Source organism: Microcaecilia unicolor, chromosome 4, assembly GCF_901765095.1.
Source record: "Microcaecilia unicolor chromosome 4, aMicUni1.1, whole genome shotgun sequence".
In the NCBI taxonomy this organism is placed as follows: Eukaryota; Metazoa; Chordata; class Amphibia; order Gymnophiona; family Siphonopidae; genus Microcaecilia; species Microcaecilia unicolor.
Window position 1 is genome coordinate 39336718 of NC_044034.1, and position 23951 is coordinate 39360668.

At 42.7% G+C, this 23951-nt stretch overlaps 1 protein-coding gene across 2 annotated transcripts in view; it reads right to left on the reverse strand.

Annotated features, from left to right (window-relative positions):
• The window catches only part of GRM5 (glutamate metabotropic receptor 5), a 580379-nt gene that overhangs the window by 85429 nt on the left and 470999 nt on the right, over positions 1–23951 (reverse strand). For both annotated transcript variants that reach the window (XM_030200161.1, XM_030200160.1), the window contains exon 3: positions 22846–23081. In XM_030200161.1, the coding sequence (XP_030056021.1) occupies positions 22846–23081 (236 nt within the window). The remainder of the gene's footprint in view (positions 1–22845; positions 23082–23951) is intronic.

Below are 23951 nucleotides of genomic sequence, written 5' to 3' on the forward strand. Positions count from 1 at the left end.
TAATTCTTCCTTACTGCCACCTATGCTGCTGTAACTGATTAGCGCAGAACACGCCTACTTGCCACCCCCCAGACATGCTCCCAACTCTAACAGCACCAAAACCTCTGCGGCACACCAGAGCATGCTCCATAACAGTGCTTTTGAACATGTGATCAACACGCATCAATGCTTAACGCAGCTTTTTAAAAAGACCCCTAAATAATTTATATGTAAGCATCTGCTAATTCTGTTCCTCTGCTTAACACTTCCTATTTTACGATTGCAGAGTCTTGCCTCTCCTGTATCTTGAACTTTATCCCCATACACTCTAGTTTCATGTGGAGAGGACCAAGCTGAGCCAGTCCTGTTTTACTCATTCTATGTAAGGAAATGTGGTCTTCCTTGCTTAAGGAGTGCAATAGTTAAGTCAGAGCCCCATCTCCATGCGTGCAAGAGATAAAAAGCAAGTAGATCGGCTTGTTTCCCTGGACATACAGCAGTATGAGCAGGAAGCCCTGTGTGACGCTTAATATCTTTTTTTTGTAGCATAAAAAATGTTGCGAGGGGAGTATCTCCAGATTTTGTCATGCACCTGGTTCAGCAATTTTGCAAAGTCGAAGCCATGAAACAGGTATGCACTTATTTCCTGCTTTTCGTGCAAATTGCAGGTATAATCCTTTGATGCTTGCTATCCTGAGTGTCAGAATAGTAAAGTGCACTCTAAGCTCTTTACAAGCTCAGTCTGTAAGTGAGAATGTAGGAAAAAGAACTGTTACAAATGTCATTTCAAAAAGGCACAGTAAAATGCAAGATAGCTATTGTGGCTTTTTTTAAATATCTAATTAGCAAACTTATAGGCTTTTAACTTACTATTAGAATTACCATACATGTACCCGCGGGAGGTGGTGGAGAGGAAAACGATAACGGAATTCAAACATGCGTGGGATAAACATAAAGGAATCCTGTTCAGAAGGAAAGGATCCTCAGGAGCTTAATCGAGATTGGATTGCAGAGCCGGTAGTGGGAGGCGGGGCTGGAGGTTGGGAGGCAGGGATAGCGCTGGGCAGACTTATACGGTCTGTGCCAGAGACGGTGGTGGGAGGCGGGGATAGTGCTGGGCAGACTTATACGGTCTGTGCCAGAGCCGATGGTTGGGAGGCGGGGCTGGTGGTTGGGAGGCGGGGATAGTGCTGGGCAGACTTATACGGTCTGTGCCCTGAAGAGCACAGGTACAAATCAAAGTAGGGTATACACAAAAGTAGCACACATGAGTTGTCTTGTTGGGCAGACTGGATGGACCGTGCAGGTCTTTTTCTGCCGTCATCTACTATGTTACTATGTTACTATGTACCTTATCTACCACAATATCACCTTATATTCATTCGTAGCATGTATTTGTTCAGACCGGAATCGGCTAACGCTGCTAACGGTAATATGTAAGCCACATTGAGCCTGCAAAAAGGTGGGAAAATGTGGGATACAAATGCAACAAATAAAAATAAATAAAGTCTCTATCCAACCAATGCAAGTTCTAATAAACAATGCTAAGTCCATTTACTCATGAGGATATCGGAATGGAGGAAAAAAGACTTCAGAAGCTCAGGATTCTGTCCTGCTTTCAACTCACTGGACTACGTAGCTGAGCAGCTTCCTCACAAATCTTTAAAAAAAAATCCTCCTTTCTTTTAATACTTCACGATTAAGACTTATGAGGAAGCTGGTCAGCCGCTAGTCCAGTGAGTTGTAAGCAGGGCAGAATCCTGAGCTTCTGAAGTCTTTTTTTTCCCCCTCCGTTCAGATATCTTCATGAGTGTTTATTAGAACTTGCACCGGTTGGATAGTTTTTTAATATCCAGCCATAAGCCAGCGCTAATAAGCAGTGTCAGTTAATCGTCATACAGGAGAGAGTGAACGTACCCGAGAGCATTGTAAATATGCATAGAGAAAGAATCACCTTTCTTCTTCTTTCTTTAGCCTCTTTCGTAAGCTACCATTGGTGGAACCTGAAAAAGAGCTGTATTACACAACTGTGCATATAATACCCTACATCAATGCTTTGGAGTCTATAGAGTATTAATTCACAATGCATGCCACAGTTTTGTTAAATAATGAAGCCAGGAACTAAATAATAATACTAATCACCACCACCATCATCATCATAACATTAATGAATTATCTTTCCTATTACCTAGAGGCACTAGGTAACTAGTATAATTGTTGAGCAAACAATTTAGAGAATGGTTTTCAAAGGGACCATGACATTAGGAACCTAGATCCCTGTGTAAGAAATTGCCCAGGGCACAGTGGCTAAAGATAGTTACTTTATTAGCCGCTGAAAATAAAAGATTATCCCAGGATACAAGTTTGGCTTGAGAGAGGAAAATACAGGGGTATATTAAGGGGGTCAATATTCAAAGCGATTTAAATGCTGCTATTTGAGGATATTCAGTGATACTTAACTAGATAGTGACAGTGAATATCCCTTCTAACTGCCTATGCTGAAACAGGTTAGTTTGTGGGTGGTCTGGGGGGCAGAGTTAGGTCAGGGTGTAAACTTAGCTGGTTAGCGGTGATTTTCAGTCCACTAGCTAGCTAACCAGCTTATTTTCGAAAGAAAAGGGCGTCCATCTTCCGACACAAATCGGGAGATGGGCACCTTTCTCTCAGGTGCGGCCAAATCGGCATAATCGAAAGTCGATTTTGGCCGCCCTCAAGTGCAGTCGGTCGCAGGAGTGGTGAAAGTTTAAGGGAGCATGTCGGAAGCGTAGCAAAGGCGGGACGGGGGCGTGATTAACACATGGTCGTCCTCGGCCGTTAATGGAAAAAAGAAGGCCGGCCCTGATGAGCATTTGGCCCACTTTACTTGGTCCATTTATTTTCAGGACCAAGCCTCAAAAAGATGCCCAAACTGACCAGATGACCACCGGAGGGAATCGGGGATGACCTCCCCGTACTCTCCCAGTGGTCACCAACCCCCTACCACCCAAAAAAAAAAAACCCAAAAACATTTTTTGCCAGCCTGAAGTGTCATACCCAGCTCCATCACAGCAGTATGCAGGTCCCTGGAGCAGTTTTAGTGGGTGCAGTGCACTTCAGGTAGGCGGACCCAGGCCCATCCTTGTGGTGGTAAATGGGAGCCCTCCAAAACCCACCCGAAACCCACTGTACCCACATGCAGCTGCCCCCCTTCACCGCTAAGGGCTATGGTTGTGGTGTACAGTTGTGGGGAGTTGATTTTGGAGGGGATTTGGGGGGCTCAGCACCCAAGGGAAGGGAGCTATGTACCTGGGAGCAATTAATGAAGGCCACTGCAGTGCCCCCTAGGGTGCCCGGTTGGTGTCCTGGCATGTGAGGGGGACCAGTGCACTACAAATGTTGGCTCCTCCCAAGACCAAATGGCTTGGATTTCGCCAGATTTGAGATGGCCAGCCTCGGTTTCCATTATCAGCGAAAACCGAGGCCGGCCATCTCTAAGTCCGGTGATGTCAACATTTAGGTCGATCATCTCTAAGGTTGACCTAAATGTTGAGATTTGGCCAGCCCTGACCGTATTATCGAAACAAAAGATGGCCGCCCATCTTGTTTGATAATACGGTTGGCTCCGCCCCTTCCCGGGGCCATCCCCGGAGATGGCCGCCCTTAGAGATGGGCACCCCCATTCGATTATGCCCCTCCACGTAACCCCATTAAGATAGGAAAGTCCTGACTTTCTGCACCAAGTTAATCAAAAATCAAATCTGAATATCAGCCATTGCCTGGTTAACTTCTGGGTCAGCAGGTCACACCAGGATATTCAATGCAGGAAGCTGCACATTCCCTGGCATTGAATATCTGGGGTCAGCTTATGGCTATGGTTATGGTTTATTTAAACTTTCTGGGGTCCTTTTACTAAGCCGTGTAGGCACGTACGTGCATCTTACGTGTGTCAACTTGGAGTTACCACTTGGCTACTGCGTTTTACGGGCACTAATTTCATTTTTTACATGCGTCTGCTACGTGCGCCTGAAAATAATTTTTATTTTCCTGCGCGCGGCAGAAACTGGGCAGCAATCGTCATTCTACGCGTGTAGATGATTACTGCCCGGTTACCACATGAGACCTTACCGCTAAGTCAATGGGTGGCGGTAAGGTCTCAAACCCCCAAATTTGTATTTCACCACATGTCCATTTTTGGCACAAATTAAAAAAAGGTCTTTGTTACAGGCACACTGAAAAATGTATCTGCACGCACCTAAAACATGCGCGTACACTAGCGCAGCCCATTTTACAGCACAGCTTGGTAATAGGACCCCTCTATACCACCCAAACTAACTAGTAGAACTGAGTCAGGAAGTATTTTTTCACGGAGAGGGTGGTAGACGCTTGGAATGCCCTCCCGCGGGAGGTGGTGGAGATGAAAACGGTAACGGAGTTCAAACATGCGTGGGATATGCATAGAGGAATCCTGTGCAGAAGGAATGGATCCTCAGAAGCTTAGCTGAAATTGGGTGGCGGAGCAGGTGGGGGGAAGAGGGGGTGGTGGTTGGGAGGCGAGGATAGGGGAGGGCAGACTTATAAGGTCTGTACCAGAGCCGGTGATGGGAGGCGGGACTGGTGGTTGGGAGGCGGGAAATACTGCTGGGCAGACTTATATGGTCTGTGCCCTGAAAAGGACAGGTACAAATTTAAGGTAAGGTATACACCTATGAGTTTGTCTTGGGCAGACTGGATGGACCATGCAGGTCTTTTTCTGCCGTCATCTACTATGTTACTATGTATGAGTGGTGTACAAATAAAATATAAGAAGTCAAAAAATGGAAAAGAATGACAATACGTGATAGTACAGAAGACATGCACACAAGAAAAAAAGTAGAACACATCATGAAAAAAGAAAAGAAAAACAAAAATTACATCAACAAGTAACTAAACATTGCAGGAATGCTGTAGCCCAACAGGGAAAACCCTCACCCAGCTCCCTGGTCAGAGGCAAATGCCTGCCCCCAAATCCCAAATTTTGGCGCAGTTTTAAATTCTTTCAATAAGGAGATAAAAATTATTCCAGGTAGTAGGGGCCAAAAAAATAGAAGGCAGAATGCCTCATACTTTCCAACCTTGCACATTTTGGCCCAGGAAGGGTAAGACGATAGTCATTAATTGACCAAAGAACCCGTGTCAGGGTACAGGGAATGGTAAGGGCAGCTAAATAATCTGGGAAGCCCATTTTAAATGCTTTGAAAGTGAGAAAAGCAATTTTATAAATAATTCTTACTAGCCACTTACCACTGTGGGATGAATACCGACCTCTAAACTTTCAAGCATGTTTTTTTTTTTTTTTTACTAAATGTAGGCGTAATTTAATAAAGCAGTTTTTTCATGTCAAAAGTGTTATAATACTGTGAAACGTAAACACAGAGAAAGACAGGGCCTATTTTTATGTGATCTGCATGTAGGAAGTCCTGCACTCATAGATTGGGCGGAGGCGGGGTGAAGATAAGATGTGCTCCATAAAATGCACATGTGCACAGAGCAGTGGCGTTCCGAGGGGCGCTGACACCCGGGGTGGATTGCCGATCCGCCCCGCCCCCTGGGTGCAGCGTGACCCCCCCCCCCCCCCCGGCGAAAGAACCCCCCCCCCCCCCCCCCCCCCCCCGGATTTCCATGCTCCCTCTGCCCCGGAACAGGTTACTTCCTGTTCCGGGGCAGAGGGAGCATGGAAACCAACGACGCTGACCGGCAAGCGGCACCCCCCCAGCGGCGTGCACCCGGGGCGGACCACCCCCTTGGTACGCCACTGGCACAGAGTCCACGCACACATTTTCACCTGCCTCAAAACAGGTGCAGGTTTTGTGCAAGAACATTCCTGTGCTGTTGGGGGATAGTTCTAAAAGTCTATTTTGTAACATGCATAAGATCTTATGTTGCCTTTATTAAAAATCTGACAAGGCAAACAATCCAGCCCAAAAAGAGAAGAAATATCAGAAACCAATATCCGAACAACTCCACTCTGAAACTCTCTATACCAAGCTATTTGAAAAACTTTTTAAGGGCCCCTAATATACGAAACAAAAACGTCTTTCAGCATTATTGCTTCTTTGGTCTAAACATAGTTTGGCATTAAAAATTCAGGGAGTCGATATTCAAAATGATTTAAATGGCCAGCAATGGTTCCTGGCTATTTAAATTGCTTGTCTGGGGCTAACCAGGCATATTCAACTGCACTTAACCGGAGAATGAAATGCTTGGTCAGCACCAAAGCTGGAACTTCGGTATTTTATGGGCATTCCAGGGACAGAGTTGGCATTGAGGGGCCCTTTTACTAAGCCGCATAGGTGCCTATGCGCGCCTAACGTGCACCAATTTGGAGTTACCGCATGGTAACCACGTAGCCCTTGCGGTAATTTCATTTTTGACACGCGTCCGAAAAATAATTTTTACTTTCTGACGTGTGCCAGCTACAAGCGTCAAGTGGTATTCTACGTGTGTAGGTCATTACCATGCGGTTAAAACGTGAGACCTTACCGCTAAGTCAATAGCTGGTGGTAAGGTCTCAGATCCAAAATGGATGCGCACCAATTTTCATTTTGCCGCACGTCCATTTTTGGCAAACTTTTTAAAAAGGCGTTTTTTACAGGCACGCCGGGAAATGGATCTGCACGCGCCCAAAACCCGCACCTACACTACCACAGGCCATTTTTCAGCACACCTTAGTAAAAGGATCCCTTAGTTACGTGTCAATGTTCAGCCCTTAACCCACAAATTCTATATAGCATGCCTAGAGATCCGCGCATAATTTAACAAGCTCAAGAGCACTGATAACAGCACTTAACAAGCAATAATGAGCACTAATTGGCACGGATTAGAATTTAGACACACAAGTCACTAAGCATATCCTGTAACGATGTGTGAACTTCTAACGTGAACAGACAAAAAGGGGGGTGCTTATGGGTGGGGAAATGGCCTTCTGAAATTTAGGCGCCTAGTTATAGAATATGACCCAGTGAACCTAAATGTAAATGCTGGGATTTATGCCACATTTTCATTGGTGCAAATGGATGCGCGTAGATTTAGGCGCTGAAATATCAGCTAAGTGTATTCTATAATCGATGCCTAAATGTAGGCACCGATTATAAAATACGCTTAGTTGACACTGATTTTAGTGCCAATTTTTTAGGTGCCATATATAAAATCTCTCCCTAAGGGGGGGATTCTATATATAGCGCCTAAAAAATCCACACAGAACATATTTCCGCCTAAGTGCATTCTATAAGCCACGCCTAGATTTAGGCATGGTATGTAGAAAGAAAGAAAGAAAGAAAGAAAGAACATAGTTCAAATGATGTATTCTTTTTTTTTTTTTTTTGTAAAGTACAGTTATTTATATAAAAAATTGAATAATGGCAGTAGAGTTAAATTAGTGCCACCATAATGGCTTTCATGCCACATGCTTCTCTTCAAGGTTTTGTTTGTTTGATAACTTTAATACATATTTTTTCAGAATTGCACACGACAATAATGTGCATTATGCACGACAACATGGTGGATACACCTTCTTCCTGATTGCTGGGGTCTTGAAACAGGAATTGGCCTCCTGCTTAGCCACCTATCCCCCCTTCAATCTGTCCAAATTCCGCCGCACGTCTCATCTACCGCGTGAACTGTTACTCTCATATCACCCCTCTCCTCAAGTCGCTTCACTGGCTCCCGATTCGCTATCGTATACAATTCAAGCTTCTCCTATTGACCTTCAAGTGCACTCAATCTGCAGGCCCCCCATTACCTCTCTACCCTCCTCTCCCCGTATGTTCCCACCCGTAACCTCCGCTCTCAGAACAAATCACTCCTATCTGTACCCTTCTCCACCACCGCTAACTCCAGACTCCGCCCCTTCTGCCTCGCATCACCTTATGCCTGGAACAGACTTCCCGAGCCCATACGCCATGCGCCCTCCCTGCCCATTTTCAAGTCCTTACTCAAGGCCCATCTCTTCTCCCTTGCTTTTGGCACATAACCACCTTCTCCATTCTTGATACCTACACTTACTACATAGTTTGTTACCTTTAGATTGTAAGCTCTCTTGAGCAGGGACTGTCCTTCCCCATCTTTAAACTTGTACAGCGCTGCGTAAACCCTGGCAGCGCTATAGAAATGCTAAGTAGTAGTAGTAATTGATCCCCTGGAGCAGCTAATGTGAAACAAGGATTCCTTGTTGGGTTTATATGTGCTAGCTAAGCTGAGGACAACTGGAAGAGCCTTTGGAGATAAGTGCGTATAAAAAGATAATATTAAGTTTTGCATAGCTTTTACAATTCTGTTATTTCTTGTATGTTTGTCATTGCAGTCTTTAAACCTTCAGGCGAGACATTGTTACAAGTGGAGTTTGTTTTTTCTGATAAATGATGGCTTTTTGTGTGCTCTAGCTGATTGCTAGTGAGTGGAGAAGTGATAGCTGAGGACTTTTTTCTCCACTTTTGAAATATTTATTATATACCAGAGGGATTAAGAGAGCTCTAGAAATGTTAAGTAGTAGTAGTAGTAGTAGTAGTAGTAGCTGCTTGACCAGATATTAGAAGTAAATCAGTGTGAGTTTCAGGAGACACTTAACTACCATTCTGGAGCTATAGTTAAAAATCTACAGTAAAATCACATGATAGCATTAACTCATGCATGTTACTTCTAAAATCAGCATTCAGGTGTGTATTCAATCTATAGGCATACATTTCATTATTTACACATAGAATTGCCTTACAAGATTTTAAACTTGACCCCTCTATTTGCAAATGCAATCAATTGCATATTCTAAACCCCAATTAATAAGGATGTACAAGGCCAGAACATTCAGATTACTTTAGGATTTGTTTTTTGAGATTTTATCAGGCTCATTTTCGAAAGAGAAGGACGCCTATCTTTCGACACAAATCGGAAGATGGGCGTCCTTCTCACAGGGTAACCCAAATCGTTATAATCGAAAGCCGATTTTGGGCGTCCCCAACTGCTTTCCGTCGCGGGGACAACCAAAGTTCATGGGGGCGTGTCAGAGGCGTAGCGAAGGCGGGACTTGGGCGTGCCTAACACACGGATGTCCTCGACCCATAATGGAAAAAAAGGGCGTCCCTGACGAACACTTGGACGACTTTACCTGGTCCTGTTTTTATTACGACCAAGGCACAAAAAGGTGACCGAACTGACCAGATGACCTCCCCTTACTCCCCCAGTGGTGACTAACCCCTCCTACCCTCAAAAAACATCTTTAAAAATATTTTTTGCCAGCCTCAAATGTCATACTCAGGTCCATCACAGCAGTATGCAGGTCCTTGGAGCAGTTTTAGTGGGTGCAGTGCACTTCAGGCAGGCGGACCCATGCCCATCCCCCCCTACCTGTAAATGTGAGCTCTCCAAAACCCATCACAATCCCACTGTACCCACATCTAGGTGCCCCCTTCACCTGTAAGGGCTATGGTAGTGGTGTACAGTTGTGGGTAGTGGGTTTTGGGGGGATTTGGGGGGCTCAGCACACAACGTAAGGGAGCTATGTACCTGGGAACAATTTCTGAAGTCCACTGCAGTGCCCCCTAAGGTGCCCGGTTGGTGTCCTGGCATGTCAGGGGGACCAGTGCACTACAAATGCTGACTCCTCCCACGACCAAAGGGCTTGCAGTTGGTCGTTTCTGAGATGGGCGTCCTTGGTTTCCATTATCGACGAAAATCAGAAATGACCAAGTCTACCGACGACCATCTCTAAGGACGACCTAAATTTCAGGATTTGGGCGTCCCCGACCGTATTATCGAAATGAAAGATGGATGTCCATCTTGTTTTGATGATAAGGGTTTCCCCGCCCCTCCACCGGGATGTTTTGCGATGACGTCCTCAGCAAAACTTGGGCGTCCCTTTCGATTATGCCCCTCTACGAGTTTTTCTCAATTTTCAATTGTTTTCTTCCTCATTATTTTTCTTTGTAATATTTTCATGTTGTTTAACCTCATTATGCTGAGCAAAGATTTTTCTTAACTTAGTTTGTTAAATGCATATAAATATAAAAATAAAAATGTGGGGTTTTTTTCCAGTTTGTTTCACACATCTGCTTTTAATGCATGCAATGTATGCACTTTATAATGTTCTAATTCATGCAAATTGATTTGTTCACATGTTAATATGTAGGTTTTCCTTCACACAATTGAGTTTGTGTGTAGTAAAATTGTTAATGCATCTAAATGCATGGTAATGAATGCACATTCCTACTGATTAAGGTCACTCTCGAACGTCTGCATAAACCAAAATGGCTGTTCCCACTGTATATTCTGGCTTTTACACATGTATTTTCTAACATCTTTATATGTATTTAGCATCCCTTTTATGAAATACACAGGAAATTGTAAGCAATTAGACTCAGTCGTCCCTTTTCCCACCTAGACACCCATGTAAAATCAGGGTTAAGTTGTCCAAATAAGTTTACCTACATATAACTGACTGAATATTGGCATCTACGTTAATAAGCATAATTTTTCAAACTCATTTCCCATGTACTTAAAAAAAACTGCCTGAAGATTTTACGCACATAAAAAACAAAACAAAAAAATTATACAAATATAAATGTAACTGAAGTGCAGGAAGATCATGTTTTACATAGGAGAACATTGGCATCCCCATGAATAAACCTCAGCAATTTCTGAAGCCTGAAATCTAAATCCTCTCCATAGACATTTGACATAGCATGATGGATCCCATTAGTTCTCCTATATAAAAAAAAACCAACAACAACAAAAAACCCCAAGAACTGATTGCATTTAAAATCAAATCGGACAAGTCTGCAAACATCGTATTTAGGTTGTGCTCTAACTGGGCATAAAATCAATGCACTTAGCACAAAATAGTCATTTGGCTTAAGTAAATAAACTTAAGTCAGTGAATTTAAAATGGTCTTGACTTGGAAATTTAAATAGAAAGATGACCTCAGAGGGATTATCTAATTTTTATGTGTCTGGAACTCTCCTTTAATCCAAGTTCTGGGTAAAGGAGGTTCGGAAGTAATTTCCTTTGTTAGCAATTGGAAAAAAAAAATTGCAGATGAGAAAACTGCTGGTTAAGAAGAAGATCGGTTTTGGATTGACGAGTAACATAACGTGGAGGGGCATAATCGAACGAAAATGTCTATCTCCATGGGCGTTTATCTCCGAGAACGGGTCCGTGAAGGGGCGGACCGAACCGTATTTTCGCAAAAAAATAGACGTCCATGTTTTATTCGACAATTTGTGAGCTGGACGTTTTTGTGTTTCAGCGATAATGGAAAATGAAAGCGCCCAGCTCAAAAAACAATAAATCCAAGGCATTTGTTCGTGGGAGGGGCCAGGAGTCGTAATGCACTGGTCCCCCTCACATGCCAGGACACCAACCGGGCACCCTAGGGGGCACTTTTACAAAAACAAAAAAAAAAGGTAAAAGAGCTCCCAGGTGCACAGGAAGTAACCCGTTCCGGGGCAGAGGAAGCAGGGAACGAGTGTTGCCGACAGACGCACGGCACTCCTCCAGCTGGTAAAGATGCACCCGGGGGGGGGGGGTGTCCGTCGTTTCGCCGGGGGGTCGCGCTGCACCCGGGGGGGGGGGGTGTATCGGCGATCCGCCCCGGGTGTCAGCGACCCTAGGAACGCCACTGCCCCTCAGTATCTGTCCTACCAATAGAAAAAGAAAGATTCAGGCATTATTTAACTCAGGGCCAGTGGGTTCGTGTGGACCCATGACCAAGTTTGAAACTCTCAGAAATACAGACAAATGGGATGGAAGCAAAACACCAACACTTTTATTGTATTTTCATGCATACAAGCCTGTTTAGCTCACAAATTGATAATGTAATGTCTCTTATATTTCCCTCAGTCTTCCTATAGTCTTGTCCCTGACAGGTTCCACAGTCTCAATATGCACTCAAGGTTTCTTGTAATCTTCTCATAGTCCTGTCCCTGACAGGCTCCACAATCTTCATATGCATGAAGGCTTTGCTATAATCTTCCCACAGCCCTGTCGCTGGCAGGCTCCACATTAAACACACCTAGGCCTGCCTCTAGCTTGGCCTCAAAGTTTAATATCTCATAGGGTTTCCAGGTAAATGATATCCTTCCAGGAGTAAGCGTCTGCTGCTTACAGCTGGGTGATGCGGGCATCTGCTGAAAGGCCACTCTGCTTGGTCTCTCACGTACGTATTGTAGCCTCACAGTGAGGATCCCTTCCTCTTGCTTGGTGCCTCACTGTCCACTTCTGCCGTAGAGCTTTTAACTTCCTGCTCTCTGCATAAGCCTCATACTCCTGGCCAGACTGGCTAACATACTTATTCTATGCTTTAAGATAGCACAGTTCCAACCTCAGTGAGGGATGTCCTTAAGGAAACCCTGCCTTGTACCACTCACTCCTTCACAAGTAGGTACAGATGGATGGTTTATTTGGTTATTAGATACAAAAACTATCTTTAAGAAATGTCTCATTGAGTGTTTGACTTTCCTGTTTGCATCTAAGAAGGGGCAGGTAAGCCAGCCTTGGGTTTTCAACTCCTGCTTTAATGCATTTTTGGAATGTCTCAATATGAAGAACTTTTGCACAGGTGTAAAAAGTGCCTGGAATAATTCATTTGTTCCTTTAGACATGCAGTCAATGAATAAAAAGTTAATGACCCAATTTATTTCCTCATACATTGACTTCCACTAGTAAAAACCCTTTTTATGAGAACATTTCATTGTGAAAGCATACTGCCTAGTTCCAGAATGTTTGATAAGAAACAAAATCAAGAGTCAAAGAACGGCATGGTATCACAATATCCAGCCTTAGACCACCCAGTTAAAAAATAAGGTAGGAATAAGGATGGCAGATTCCTTTATACCTTAGAGGGAATTTGCTAAATGATGGCTGTTCAGAATAGGTTGTGATGATTGAATAAAACCAGCGTGTGGCCTTTCTGGCAGGCTGTAAAACCTAGAAGTCTCAGGTAGCAACATAGCCTGGTCAGACAGTTTACACTAGGAACGGGCAACTGGAAAATTTTTGTTATGTTTCCCATGGAGTATCCAGGAATTTTCATTTTATTTGGGGTTTCTTGACCATTTTGTCTTGATAAGAGCAATGTTGTTAAGAGCACTATTTGCAAATAGGGTGAATTCTTTTGGAAAGAGTATACAGTCTTTCCTGAAGCTCATGCAAGTGTGCCCTTGCACCATAGTTTACAAAGAGTGTGTACTATTAGCAACAAACAAACAAAAGCAACAAAAAAAATAATGTGATTTTTTTTTCTGCTTGATAATGACATGCAACACAACATGGGATTTGATGTCGACACACTTGATACCCACGTGAAGGATACGACGAAAAAGATGTTTCACTCCATGTGGAAGCTCAAAAGAGTAAAACCTTTCTTCCCGAGATACATCTTCCGTACCCTGATACAGTCCATGGTAATAAGTCATCTGGACTATTGCAACGCATTGTACGCTGGCTGTAAAGAACAGACTATCAAAAAGCTCCAAACAGCCCAGAACACCGCCGCCAGACTCATATTTGGAAAAACCAAATATGAAAGTGCAAAACCCCTAAGAGAGAAGCTTCACTGGCTCCCACTCAAGGAACACATTGCATTCAAAATCTGCACGATTGTACACAAAATCATTCACGCAGACGCCCCAATCTACATGCTAAACCTCCTGGACCTGCCTCCCAGAAATGCTAAAAGATCAGCCCACAAATTTCGCAATTTGCACTTTCCCAGCTGTAAAGGACTAAAATACAAGCTGATACACGCTACAACTGATACACAGTTGTGGAATGCACTACCTAAGGCCCTGAAAACTAATTTCCGCAAATCTTTGAAGACACACCTATTCAACAAGGCCTACAAAGAGAACCCATAGCCAGACTAAACTACCTCACCAACCCACCCAGTTATTCAAGTCCACCGTTAACACTATCCTGCCTAACACTTTCCTTCTCTCTTCCCTTACTTAATCTCTGAACATTATTACTTGTATCTGACATCTTGGAATGACTATGTCATAACCAAACTCTGTAAGTCACATTGAGCCTGCAAATAGGTGGGAAAATGTGGGCTACAAATGCGATAAATAATAATAATAATAATAATAATAATGCACACAACATGGGATTTGATGTCGACATCTTCCATGTTGCTGCAAATGACAGCCCATCCCTTGTTTATAATGGGCACCTAGGAGGCTGCATGATTGAGCAATGACTATGCTAATATTTCAGTCTATTTAAATTATTATAGAGCTTTGTGGTCAAAGATGGGAAAAATGGGCAGTGGAAGGAACTACGTGGGAATCTTGTATGCACATAGGAGGAAGACAAAAAAAGACTGTCTTTGATAAGAGGAAATCATGCCGGAGATCACACTCTGAGACTAGCAACTGATTTGATAGCTAATGAGTTGTGGTACAGCAAATTCAGTAATAAACATAAGCATAAATAGAAGAACTGTGCAGAATGGTGTGTGGCGAAAATCGGGCAGCAGCTCTGATGACACATGTAGGCAATTACCGCATGGTTAACACGAGAGACTTTACCGCTAAGTCAATGGCTGGTGGTAAGGTCTCAGACCCAAAATGGACATGCACCAATTTTTATTTTGTTGCACGTCCATTTTCGGCAAAAATAAAAATAAAAGTGCGCTGAAAAATGGATCCGCGTGTGCCCAAAGCCCACACCTACACTACCGCAGGCCACTTTTCAGTGCACTTTAGTAAAAGGACCTCTTTGTAAGATATAATGAATTTAATTATAAGCAACTTTTCAAGAGAACAGTTGAGTCAAGTTCACTATCAGGCTTATTTTCGAAAGAGAAGGGCGCCCATCTTTCGACACAAATCGGGAGATGGACGTCCTTCTCGCAGGGTAACCCAAATCGGCATAATCGAAAGCCAATTTTGGGCGTCTACAACTGCTTTCCATTGCGGGGTTGACCAAAGTTCACGGGGGCGTGTCAGAAACGTAGCGAAGGCGGGACTGGGGCGTGCCTAACACATGGGCATCGTCGACCGATAATGGAAAAAAGAAGGGCGTCCCTGATGAGCACTTGGGTGACTTTACTTGGTCCATTTTTTTTCATTATGGACTTCGTTTATTGTACATTTTCCAGTAGACTTTTTTTCCCCATTTGGAGGTTATCTCCTAAACAATGGCACAGTTTTTCCACACAGCATGCATCGAATTGCTAAAACATTTCACAAAGTTTAAGAATATCCCAAGGATGTAATATTATACCTAATTGACAATAATACAATTAAAAGCCATCATGGAACTGCAATAATTGGAACACGCAGATAGCTAAGCAACTTCTAAATGAAAACTCAATTTCAATTTGTTCTGTAGATACCTCACTTAGGAAATGATCCCTTTATTATAAAACAATTTTCTTTATTAAAGCCTGTTCATGTAGTACAGGACACATTCTGAAGATGTAATTATATGACTGATATTACAGTCACACTGGGGCTCGTTTCAAAACAGAGAACCTGTGAGAAATGTCAAAAAGTGGCTATGTTGCGCCTATTCTACAAACTCCCCCCCCCCCAACAAAAAACACAGACGCTTATATGCCTGTGTAAAACAGGCTCCTACAATGATCCCCAGCAGCTCTCAAATTTGCACCTGTTCTGAAGACGATGCAATGTGTGCACTTACCCCCAAATTCTATATATGGCACCTTAAGTTGTGCACATGAAGTTGGCCGCATGGCCAAATTGCATGCGCAATTTAATTGATTAACAAGCCAATCAGTGCCAATAATTGCTACTTAACAACCAATTAGCGGCATTAATTGTCCTTAATTAGAATTTATGTGCACAACTCTCTAGGTGTATTCTACAACACAGTGCGTGTAAATGCTCATGCATGCAGTCGAATAGAGGGTGTGGCCACGGGCGTGGAACGGGCGGGTTGTGGGCATTTCAAAAAACTATGTGCACTGTTATAGAATGCACTCGATCTGTGCCTAACTTAGGCACAGGTATTTAGGCCTGGTTTTAGGTAGCCTAAATTGGTGCGCCTAAATTTTAGTCACAGGATCTGCGAGTGTGCATATTCTATAAACTACACCTAACTTTAGGCATAGTTTATAGAATCACGCTAATCATGTGGGTTTTTAGTGCTATTTTTACATGTACCTCATTCTACCACAATATCACCTTGTAATTGTTCATATCTTGTATTTGTTCATACCGGAATTGACTAACGCCGTTTACGGTACTATGTAAGCCACATTGAGCCTGCAAATAGGTGGGAAAATGTGGGATACAAATGTACCAAATAAATAAATAAAATTTTTAAGGTGTCATTTTTAGAATTTGGCCCTTCCTCTATGCGGATCACCAAGTGGTGGTAAAAGGACCCCTCCGGTGGCATCAGCACGTTTGCCATGTGCTGAGGCCTCCTTTTACCACAGCCAGTAAAATGAAAATGGCGGTGCGGTAAGTGTAACATTTGCCACATGGCCATTTCCAGGGGAGCCCTTACTGGCTCCTATTACCACCAGGTAAGCCTCTGTATTTTTTGGAAAGAGTTAAATGGACCCTGTACTAAAACAGCACAAGTTAGTTAGTAGCCCATGCTGATAACCAAGCCCCTTAATCCCTGAAGATAAATCTAGTACAATCATGTGCTTATATATTTAATCTTTCCCGCATTCATATATATATATTGATACATTGACATTGTTTGAGTTCATTGAAGAATCTTTAAAAGTTGACAGTGAATTAGAAATAGGAGATAAAGAAAATAAAAGTGGAAAAATATTTGATGAAAAGACGTTTCAGAGGTTTTTTTTCTGAGCCAATGATTGAAAACAGCTGGAAGGGGTTGGTGATATTTACTGTTCCTAAAAGAAATTTGTCCAGCAGTGACTGAGGCTCTTTTTTTTCTTTGAATTGATTGTAATCCACTGTGAGATAAATTCCTTAGTGAAGTTAGTAAGCGGTCTGCTATTTTTGGTACACACATGTGCTCAAATATCATGTTAATATGAAAAAAGGCGTTCTTTCCTGTAATTCCAGGAAGTTTACATTCCAGAAACCCTATGGTCTTCCGCAAACAAAAAGCTTCAATTTTTTTTCCTAAAAGTGGTAAATTTAAGAAAATTAGAAGTCCCACACAGTCTTTTGCACAAACTTGTATTTGCATTATATTTTTCCCCAGTGGAATTATTGCCATTTAAAAAAAATTGCAGAAAAATTGAACCAAGGTGATAAAAGATACAATTTCAAAGCCATGCAAATCAATAGAAATCAAACAAAATTAAAACATGGAAAAGAAAATAAGATGATACCTTTTTTATTGGACATAACTTAATACATTTCTTGATTAGCTTTCGAAGGTTGCCCTTCTTCGTCAGATCAAAAATAAGCAAATGTGGTAGCTGACAGTGTATATAACAGTCTCTCATAGACAGTCTAGCAGGGTGGGTAGGAGATGTGTATGGGGACTGTAAAGCATTCCATAGATAGTCTAGCAGGATGTTTGTGGGGAGGGGAGGGGAGGGAAGGGTGATAAGCAGAGAAATACAACTTTATGGTTTATAATGGGCTAGAAAACCCAGATCCTTGTTAAGTCCTGCCTGTTGGGTGTCAAAATATTCAATCATTCTGACTTCAAAGGTTTTACGTTCCTGTATTGTTTTAAAGTTACCTTTCAGTATTCTCACTGTGAAATCACTGGTAACTTTAAAACAATACAGGAACGTAAAACCTTTGAAGTCAGAATGATTGAATATTTTGACACCCAACAGACAAGACTTAACAAGGATCTGGGTTTTCTAGCCCATTATAAACCATAACGTTGTATTTCTCTGCTTATCACCCTCCCCTCCCCTCCGCTCCCCACAAACATCCTGCTAGACTATCTATGGAATGCTTTGCAGTCCCCATACACATCTCCTACCCACCCTGCTAGACTGTCTATGAGAGACTGTTATATACACTGTCAGCTACCACATTTGCTTATTTCTGATCTGACAAAGAAGGGCAACCTTCAAAAGCTAATCAAGAAATGTATTAAGTTATGTCCAATAAAAAAGGTATCATCTTATTTTCTTTTCCATGTTTTAATTTTGTTTGATTTCTATTGATTACCTTTAAGAGTGGACTAACATGGCTACCACACCTCTCTACTAAAGCCATGCTAAGAAACTGGTATGTGGGGAATGGGAATTAGGAAGTTATACATTTTACTTTCTCTACTCTCACAGAAAATTCAGATCTGATACTCAATGTTTGATCATACACATTCTGGTTCTTCAGGCTTTGAACCCATATGGCCCCATCATCAAAAGCTTTAAATCCAATAAATAGGAACATGGAAAAACCCTTCTCAAAAAGTTGCCTTTTTATGTTCTAGCTCAGAAACATTTTAACTTTTGAAACTTTCTACTTCAATACCTTGCTCTGACATTTTATCCCAGCTGCAAAGAATCCTTGATACATCAGGAAATGACCATCCACTTAAAGGATACAGTGGTATAGTAGCCATTAGAGTCAAAGGAACGCACAGAAATAATGGTCCTGAGGTTTAAACCTTAGGAAGGGAGTGTCGACTCCAGAAAACTAGTCAGGAAATGTATTAAATGTGCCTAATAAAAAGGCATCACCTTATATAACTTTTTACAATACAAGAAAATGGTATAGTGGGAGGCTGATGTAATAAGCTGTACTGTTTTTTTTTTAATTAGAATTTTGAGATTACACAGTCCATCAATGAGAGAAAACCAAATAATACATAAAAGAAAAACCTAAAGCAAAAGAAACATTACACTGTCAAGCCCCCATAACAGGAAGGCAGAGAGCAAGGATCATAAGCACATAATAGAAACAAAGAATTCAAGACTCCTACAAATCTCACTGAACACAAAATGTCCTCAAACCCCACCATTATACCTATGGCAAGAAAATAACAACCTCCAGCACTTCTCCAGCTGCGAGGGATCAAGACAAACATAGTTATTTCCATGAAGTGCTAGCAAGCGTTTGCATGAGAAACTTAAATAAAAAGTTGCTCCGATAGCAAGCAATAATGTTTCTAATCTACAGTAGGACAGCTTTATAATGCGATTGAATAGAATGAGCCACCTCTGATAAAGAAGATTTATAAAGGAAATATAATGTTAGTCACCTTCTTTATCAGAGAAAAGAAATGTAAGTTTAACCGACATTTTGGAAAATTCAGAAGTTATAGATAGAGTTATATTATTAGTGACTTTCGTCTTTGATTTAGATAGGAACAATGTTTTGAAATTGTATTTCCGATACATGGTTGATAGTTTTTTGGGTTCAAAGATGCATATATTTCCTGACACATCAAGGGAATCGCAGACTGGGAGGTGTGAAGTCTTGGCTTTTAAGCCAGGAATCATTGCCCTAGGTGGGACCTTCCTAGCGCGATTCCCTTGTAAGTGTTTTATTTCCTTATTACTTATTTGTTTGAACCTAAGAAATTATAAGAGTTTGTGGAAACAGATGAAGAATGAACTAAATTGTCTAACGAGCCAATTAGTGCCAATAATTGGATGCCAATTGGCACCAATTTGAATTTGCGCACATCTTGCAACGCTATTCTATAACACTGTGCGCCCAAATCCTAGTTCGTATACCCATAAGGGAGTGTGGTCATAGGTGATGCATGAGAAGGATCAAGGGCATTCCTAAAATTACTGGGGATGGGTGTCCAAATTGGGCACCAGGATGTATATCTGGATTCAGCAGCCATAAGACCTGGCCTTTAGATTTGGGCACCAAAGTCAGCACAATGCTATTCTCTAATGAACACTCATCTTTGAGTAGAATAGCATTGAGCATCAATTTTTTGGGGCACCGGTTTTTCAGCACCATTTACCAAATCTAGCTCTTTTTGCTCAACACAGTCCTTTTGGAACAGTCCTTTGATCACACACACACCTGTGACCACATAATTGCAGCTGTGCACCATAGCCGGTGGCCCTGGATACACTTGTTGCAGCTGGTGCTTTTCTGTGGCACCTCTCCCAGTACCTCCTTCAGAATACATCTCGTACAAACAGGTTCCCACAGAAAAGCAGTGGTGACAGATGGGGGGGGGGGGGGGGGGGGGGGTCCTAGATTTGATATACTGTCTTTCTATGATATAACCAAAACAGTTTACATTTATTATATACACCTACTCTCCCAGGCAAACTGTTCACTGCCCCAATTCCCACAGCACACACACTCTATCCACCTTTTTGCCAGCCCTCCCTCCCTCCCTCCCTCCCTGCATGCATCCTCTGTCCTTCTAGGCCCAACTGTTCCTTTGAGCCATGCAGGCCCTCTATACAGCGGCGCACGGCTTAAAGGAACAATCAGGGACGGAGGCGGCAGAGAAGGAGGAGGAAGAAGCCTGACACGTAGCTGGGCACCCCTCCTCTTACCACACTGGAGCTGTGAGTGTGCAGGGAGGGAGGAAGGCAGCCACAAAGTCAACATCTGTGCCACTCTGCACTGCACAAGCAGACTGCACAGACTTCTGCATGGGAAAGGCAGAATTCTGCACAAGTTCTGCATTGTGCAGTAGCGCAGAATTCTTCAAGGAGTAATGTTTTGCTCTATTGTTTCTCCAGTGAACTACAGTGCAAATTTTGTACTGTTTTGGTATACTTTTTGTGATTAGTGCAGATTTTTAACAAAATGCCAGTTTGCATGTTATTAGCTTACTACATATTTTAGAGGTTCTTTTTCTGAACTGCGATAGGTGCTAACATGTGCCTAACGTAGCTTAAAATGGCACACCAAGGGGCATACTCAGGTTCAAAAAATGTTAAAATATTTTTTGAGGTGGTATGTCTGGGGGCTGAGAGTAGGTGCTCCTGCTCTAATCAGAGTGCAGCTACATTACTGCATGCTGATCAGCACAGAAATAGCACATGAGCCCTTACCACCTACAAAATGGACGGCTTTAAGGGCATTTGCGCTAATTATTTTTTAATGGCCGCACACTAATGGCAGCATTAGCACATGCAACCAAAATGGATTCCAGGAGGATAATTAAGTTATAAAACACAGAACAACCAATCCTCACGCTTCAAAAAATATGAGAGTGACTATACATAACCACTTCAAATACAAAATATAGGAGGAAAAGCCTCAGCTTGTCATTATTAGCATAAAAAGCCTCCTAATATGAAATTTTCAAAGTGAGAGTAATCACACAACTTCTCCTGGTGAAAAAGTAACAAAACGCTTAACCATATCTAGGAATAAGTAGTGGCTTTCTAATACCCACGTGGCTATAAATGGATTATCGACTTTTCCTCCATGAAAAGAAGCCGACTTTTCCACAATAGGGGGAGCTGCAGCTGTTTCCGCTTTGAAAGTGGCACCGTATCTCCTTCCCTTTTCTTTCTTTGACCCCCCCCCCCTTCTTTCCATTGGTCCCACATTCTTACTGGCTCCCCTCTTCCCCTCCTTACCCCTCCTTTTGTCCTGCCTCATCTTATCCCTGGCGCTGCCTCCCCCCCCCCCCCATATCGTGCAGGCCAGTGATGATATCACAGCCTGCCTCTAACTATTGAAGGTGATAAACTCAACTCAAATTAGTCCTCCCTGGCTATAGAGACGGAGGTTGCTCAGAATTGGAGAGGGCTCGAGCACCTGCTGCACCCAAAGAGCCAGCATCAGTGGGCCAAACCCCTTTTAACTGAGATACGCTAACTGCTCTCATCACCTGTGGCACCAGATTCCATGTTTTAACTGTGAGTGCAGCGAAAAAGAAATAGTTTGTTCTCCTCTAGTTTTGGCGTCTTTTTTTTAACATAGTCTGAAATGCACATCAAGAACTAGATTCAGTGAATGGTGCTGAAAAAAATGGTGCCAAAAAATTCCGGGAAAAGCTCTATTCTATAAACGGCGCTCCGAGTTGCACACCGTTTCCGGAAAAGTGCTTAGAGCCGATTTCTGCACCAAACTTTGAGGGGGCAAGTGTTTACACCAACTGAAACCTAGTGTAAATCCTGGTGCTTATATTAGGTGTGGATCCCCTGTATTCAGTAATACTGCATTCATCTTTAGTGAATGCCCCTGACCCCTTTATGCCCCTCCCATTGCCACTCCCTCTTCTGAGTTGCACACTATAGGATTTGCGCGCTAATCTTTATAGAATAATGCCTAGCAAGATGCGTGCGCAAGTCCTAATTCTTGCCAATTTTTAATGCCAATAATTGTTGGCACCCAATTATTGGTGCTAATTGGCTGGTTAGCCAGTTCAGTTGCAAGCACATCTCAGGATAGCGTTCAATTTTGTGTGAGTAAATTTGTGTGCCATTTATAGAATCCGGCGGTTAATGTATTCATATCAAAATCATTAAGAGGTGCTTTTACAAAGGTGCGCTGAAAAAATGGCCTGTGCTGGTGTAGACACGTGTGTTGGACACGCGCAGGTCCATTTTTCAGTTCACCTGCAAAAAAGGCCTTTTTGTTTTTGTCTGAAAATGGACGTTAACTGAGAGGTAATCGTCAGCACTCGTACGCAGCTGATTACCGCCCGGTCAGCGCCGCGTGCCGTAAATTTTCCGGCACGTGTAGTGGATGTTCGTAAAAAATGAAATTACCGCTCGGGCCACTTGGTAGCCGGGCGGTAATTCCTAATTGGCGCGTGCTGGGCGTGCATAGGCGCCTACGTGGATCAGTAAAGATCTCCTAGTAACAGAAGAATCTCCAATGATTAATTAGTATTAAAAATGGATTTACCCACATTTTTACTTGTTTGACAATTATTATAGGTTGAAGTTGAATCACCAGAACACAGTCAACTTGCATGATCTTTTTTTTCTAATTATGCATTTTTGACCGACCAAAGCTACATTTTCTCTCTAGATTCAGGATAGGAATTGTAAATGTCCTTACTGTTACATGTCTTGTTGTATTTCTGGCTCTCCTGCGAGTACCCCTTCAACTTGCACTGGAACCTGTGCTGCCAGAATTCTTGGAACCAGGGGTTCCGGTGATTCGTCTCTGGCCGTAGCTGCAGGTAATAATCATCAAACCATTTCACATCAGGAGACTGAAGCTTGATCGTTATTCCTCCTGCAGCTTCCCGCTGATAGCCATCTGTCACGTCATATCTGTCTGCCCAGCCATCGCTGTTGAAATAAAACAGATAAAGTCCCGTGTTTAAAACTGTTCTTAAAAGCGTGATTAACCTGCTTCCTTGAACAGAGCTCGCACCTAATCATATCCATGATTAAATACACAATATTTTTTTCTGTCTGTTTAAGAGATGATAGGGTCCTAGGAAGTAAGAATATAAATTCCAAGAAACACATCAGAAAGGAAACGTTTCCGTAAAGAGGGTCATGTGAAAGGTTCTCAGACATGGGAGACTGTTTGCTAAAGAGCAAAATGTTTGCACTTCAAAAATTGACAGCTTGTAAGGGCAAAGGTTGTTCAGTAACATGGCATGCAGTTAGCTCTTAGTGGTTATAATAAGTGGATAAGCAGTGGAGGCAGTGTTGCTTTATGTGGTATTGTATAGGTGAATGGAGGAGTGGCCTAGTGGTTAGTGTGGTGGACTTTGGTCCTGGGGAACTGGGGTCGATTCCCACTGCAGGCACAGGCAGCTCCTTGTGACTCTGGGCAAGTCACTTAACCCTCCATTGCCCCAGGTACAAATAAGTACCTGTATATAATATGTAAGCCGCATTGAGCCTGCTATGAGTGGGAAAGCGTGGGGTACAAATGTAACAACAACATGGAACGTTGCTACTATTGGAGATTCTAGATGGAATGTTGCTACTATTGGAGATTCTGTTGCTACTATTTGAGATTCTACATGGAATGTTAATGTTGCTATTCCACCAGCAACATTCCATGTAAAAGCCTGCCCTTGCAGCCGCGCAGGCTTCTGTTTCTGTGAGTCTGACGTCCTGCACGTATGTGCAGGACGTCAGACTCACAGAAACAGAAGCCTGCGCGGCTGCAAGGGCAGGCTTCTACATAGAATGTTAAGGAGT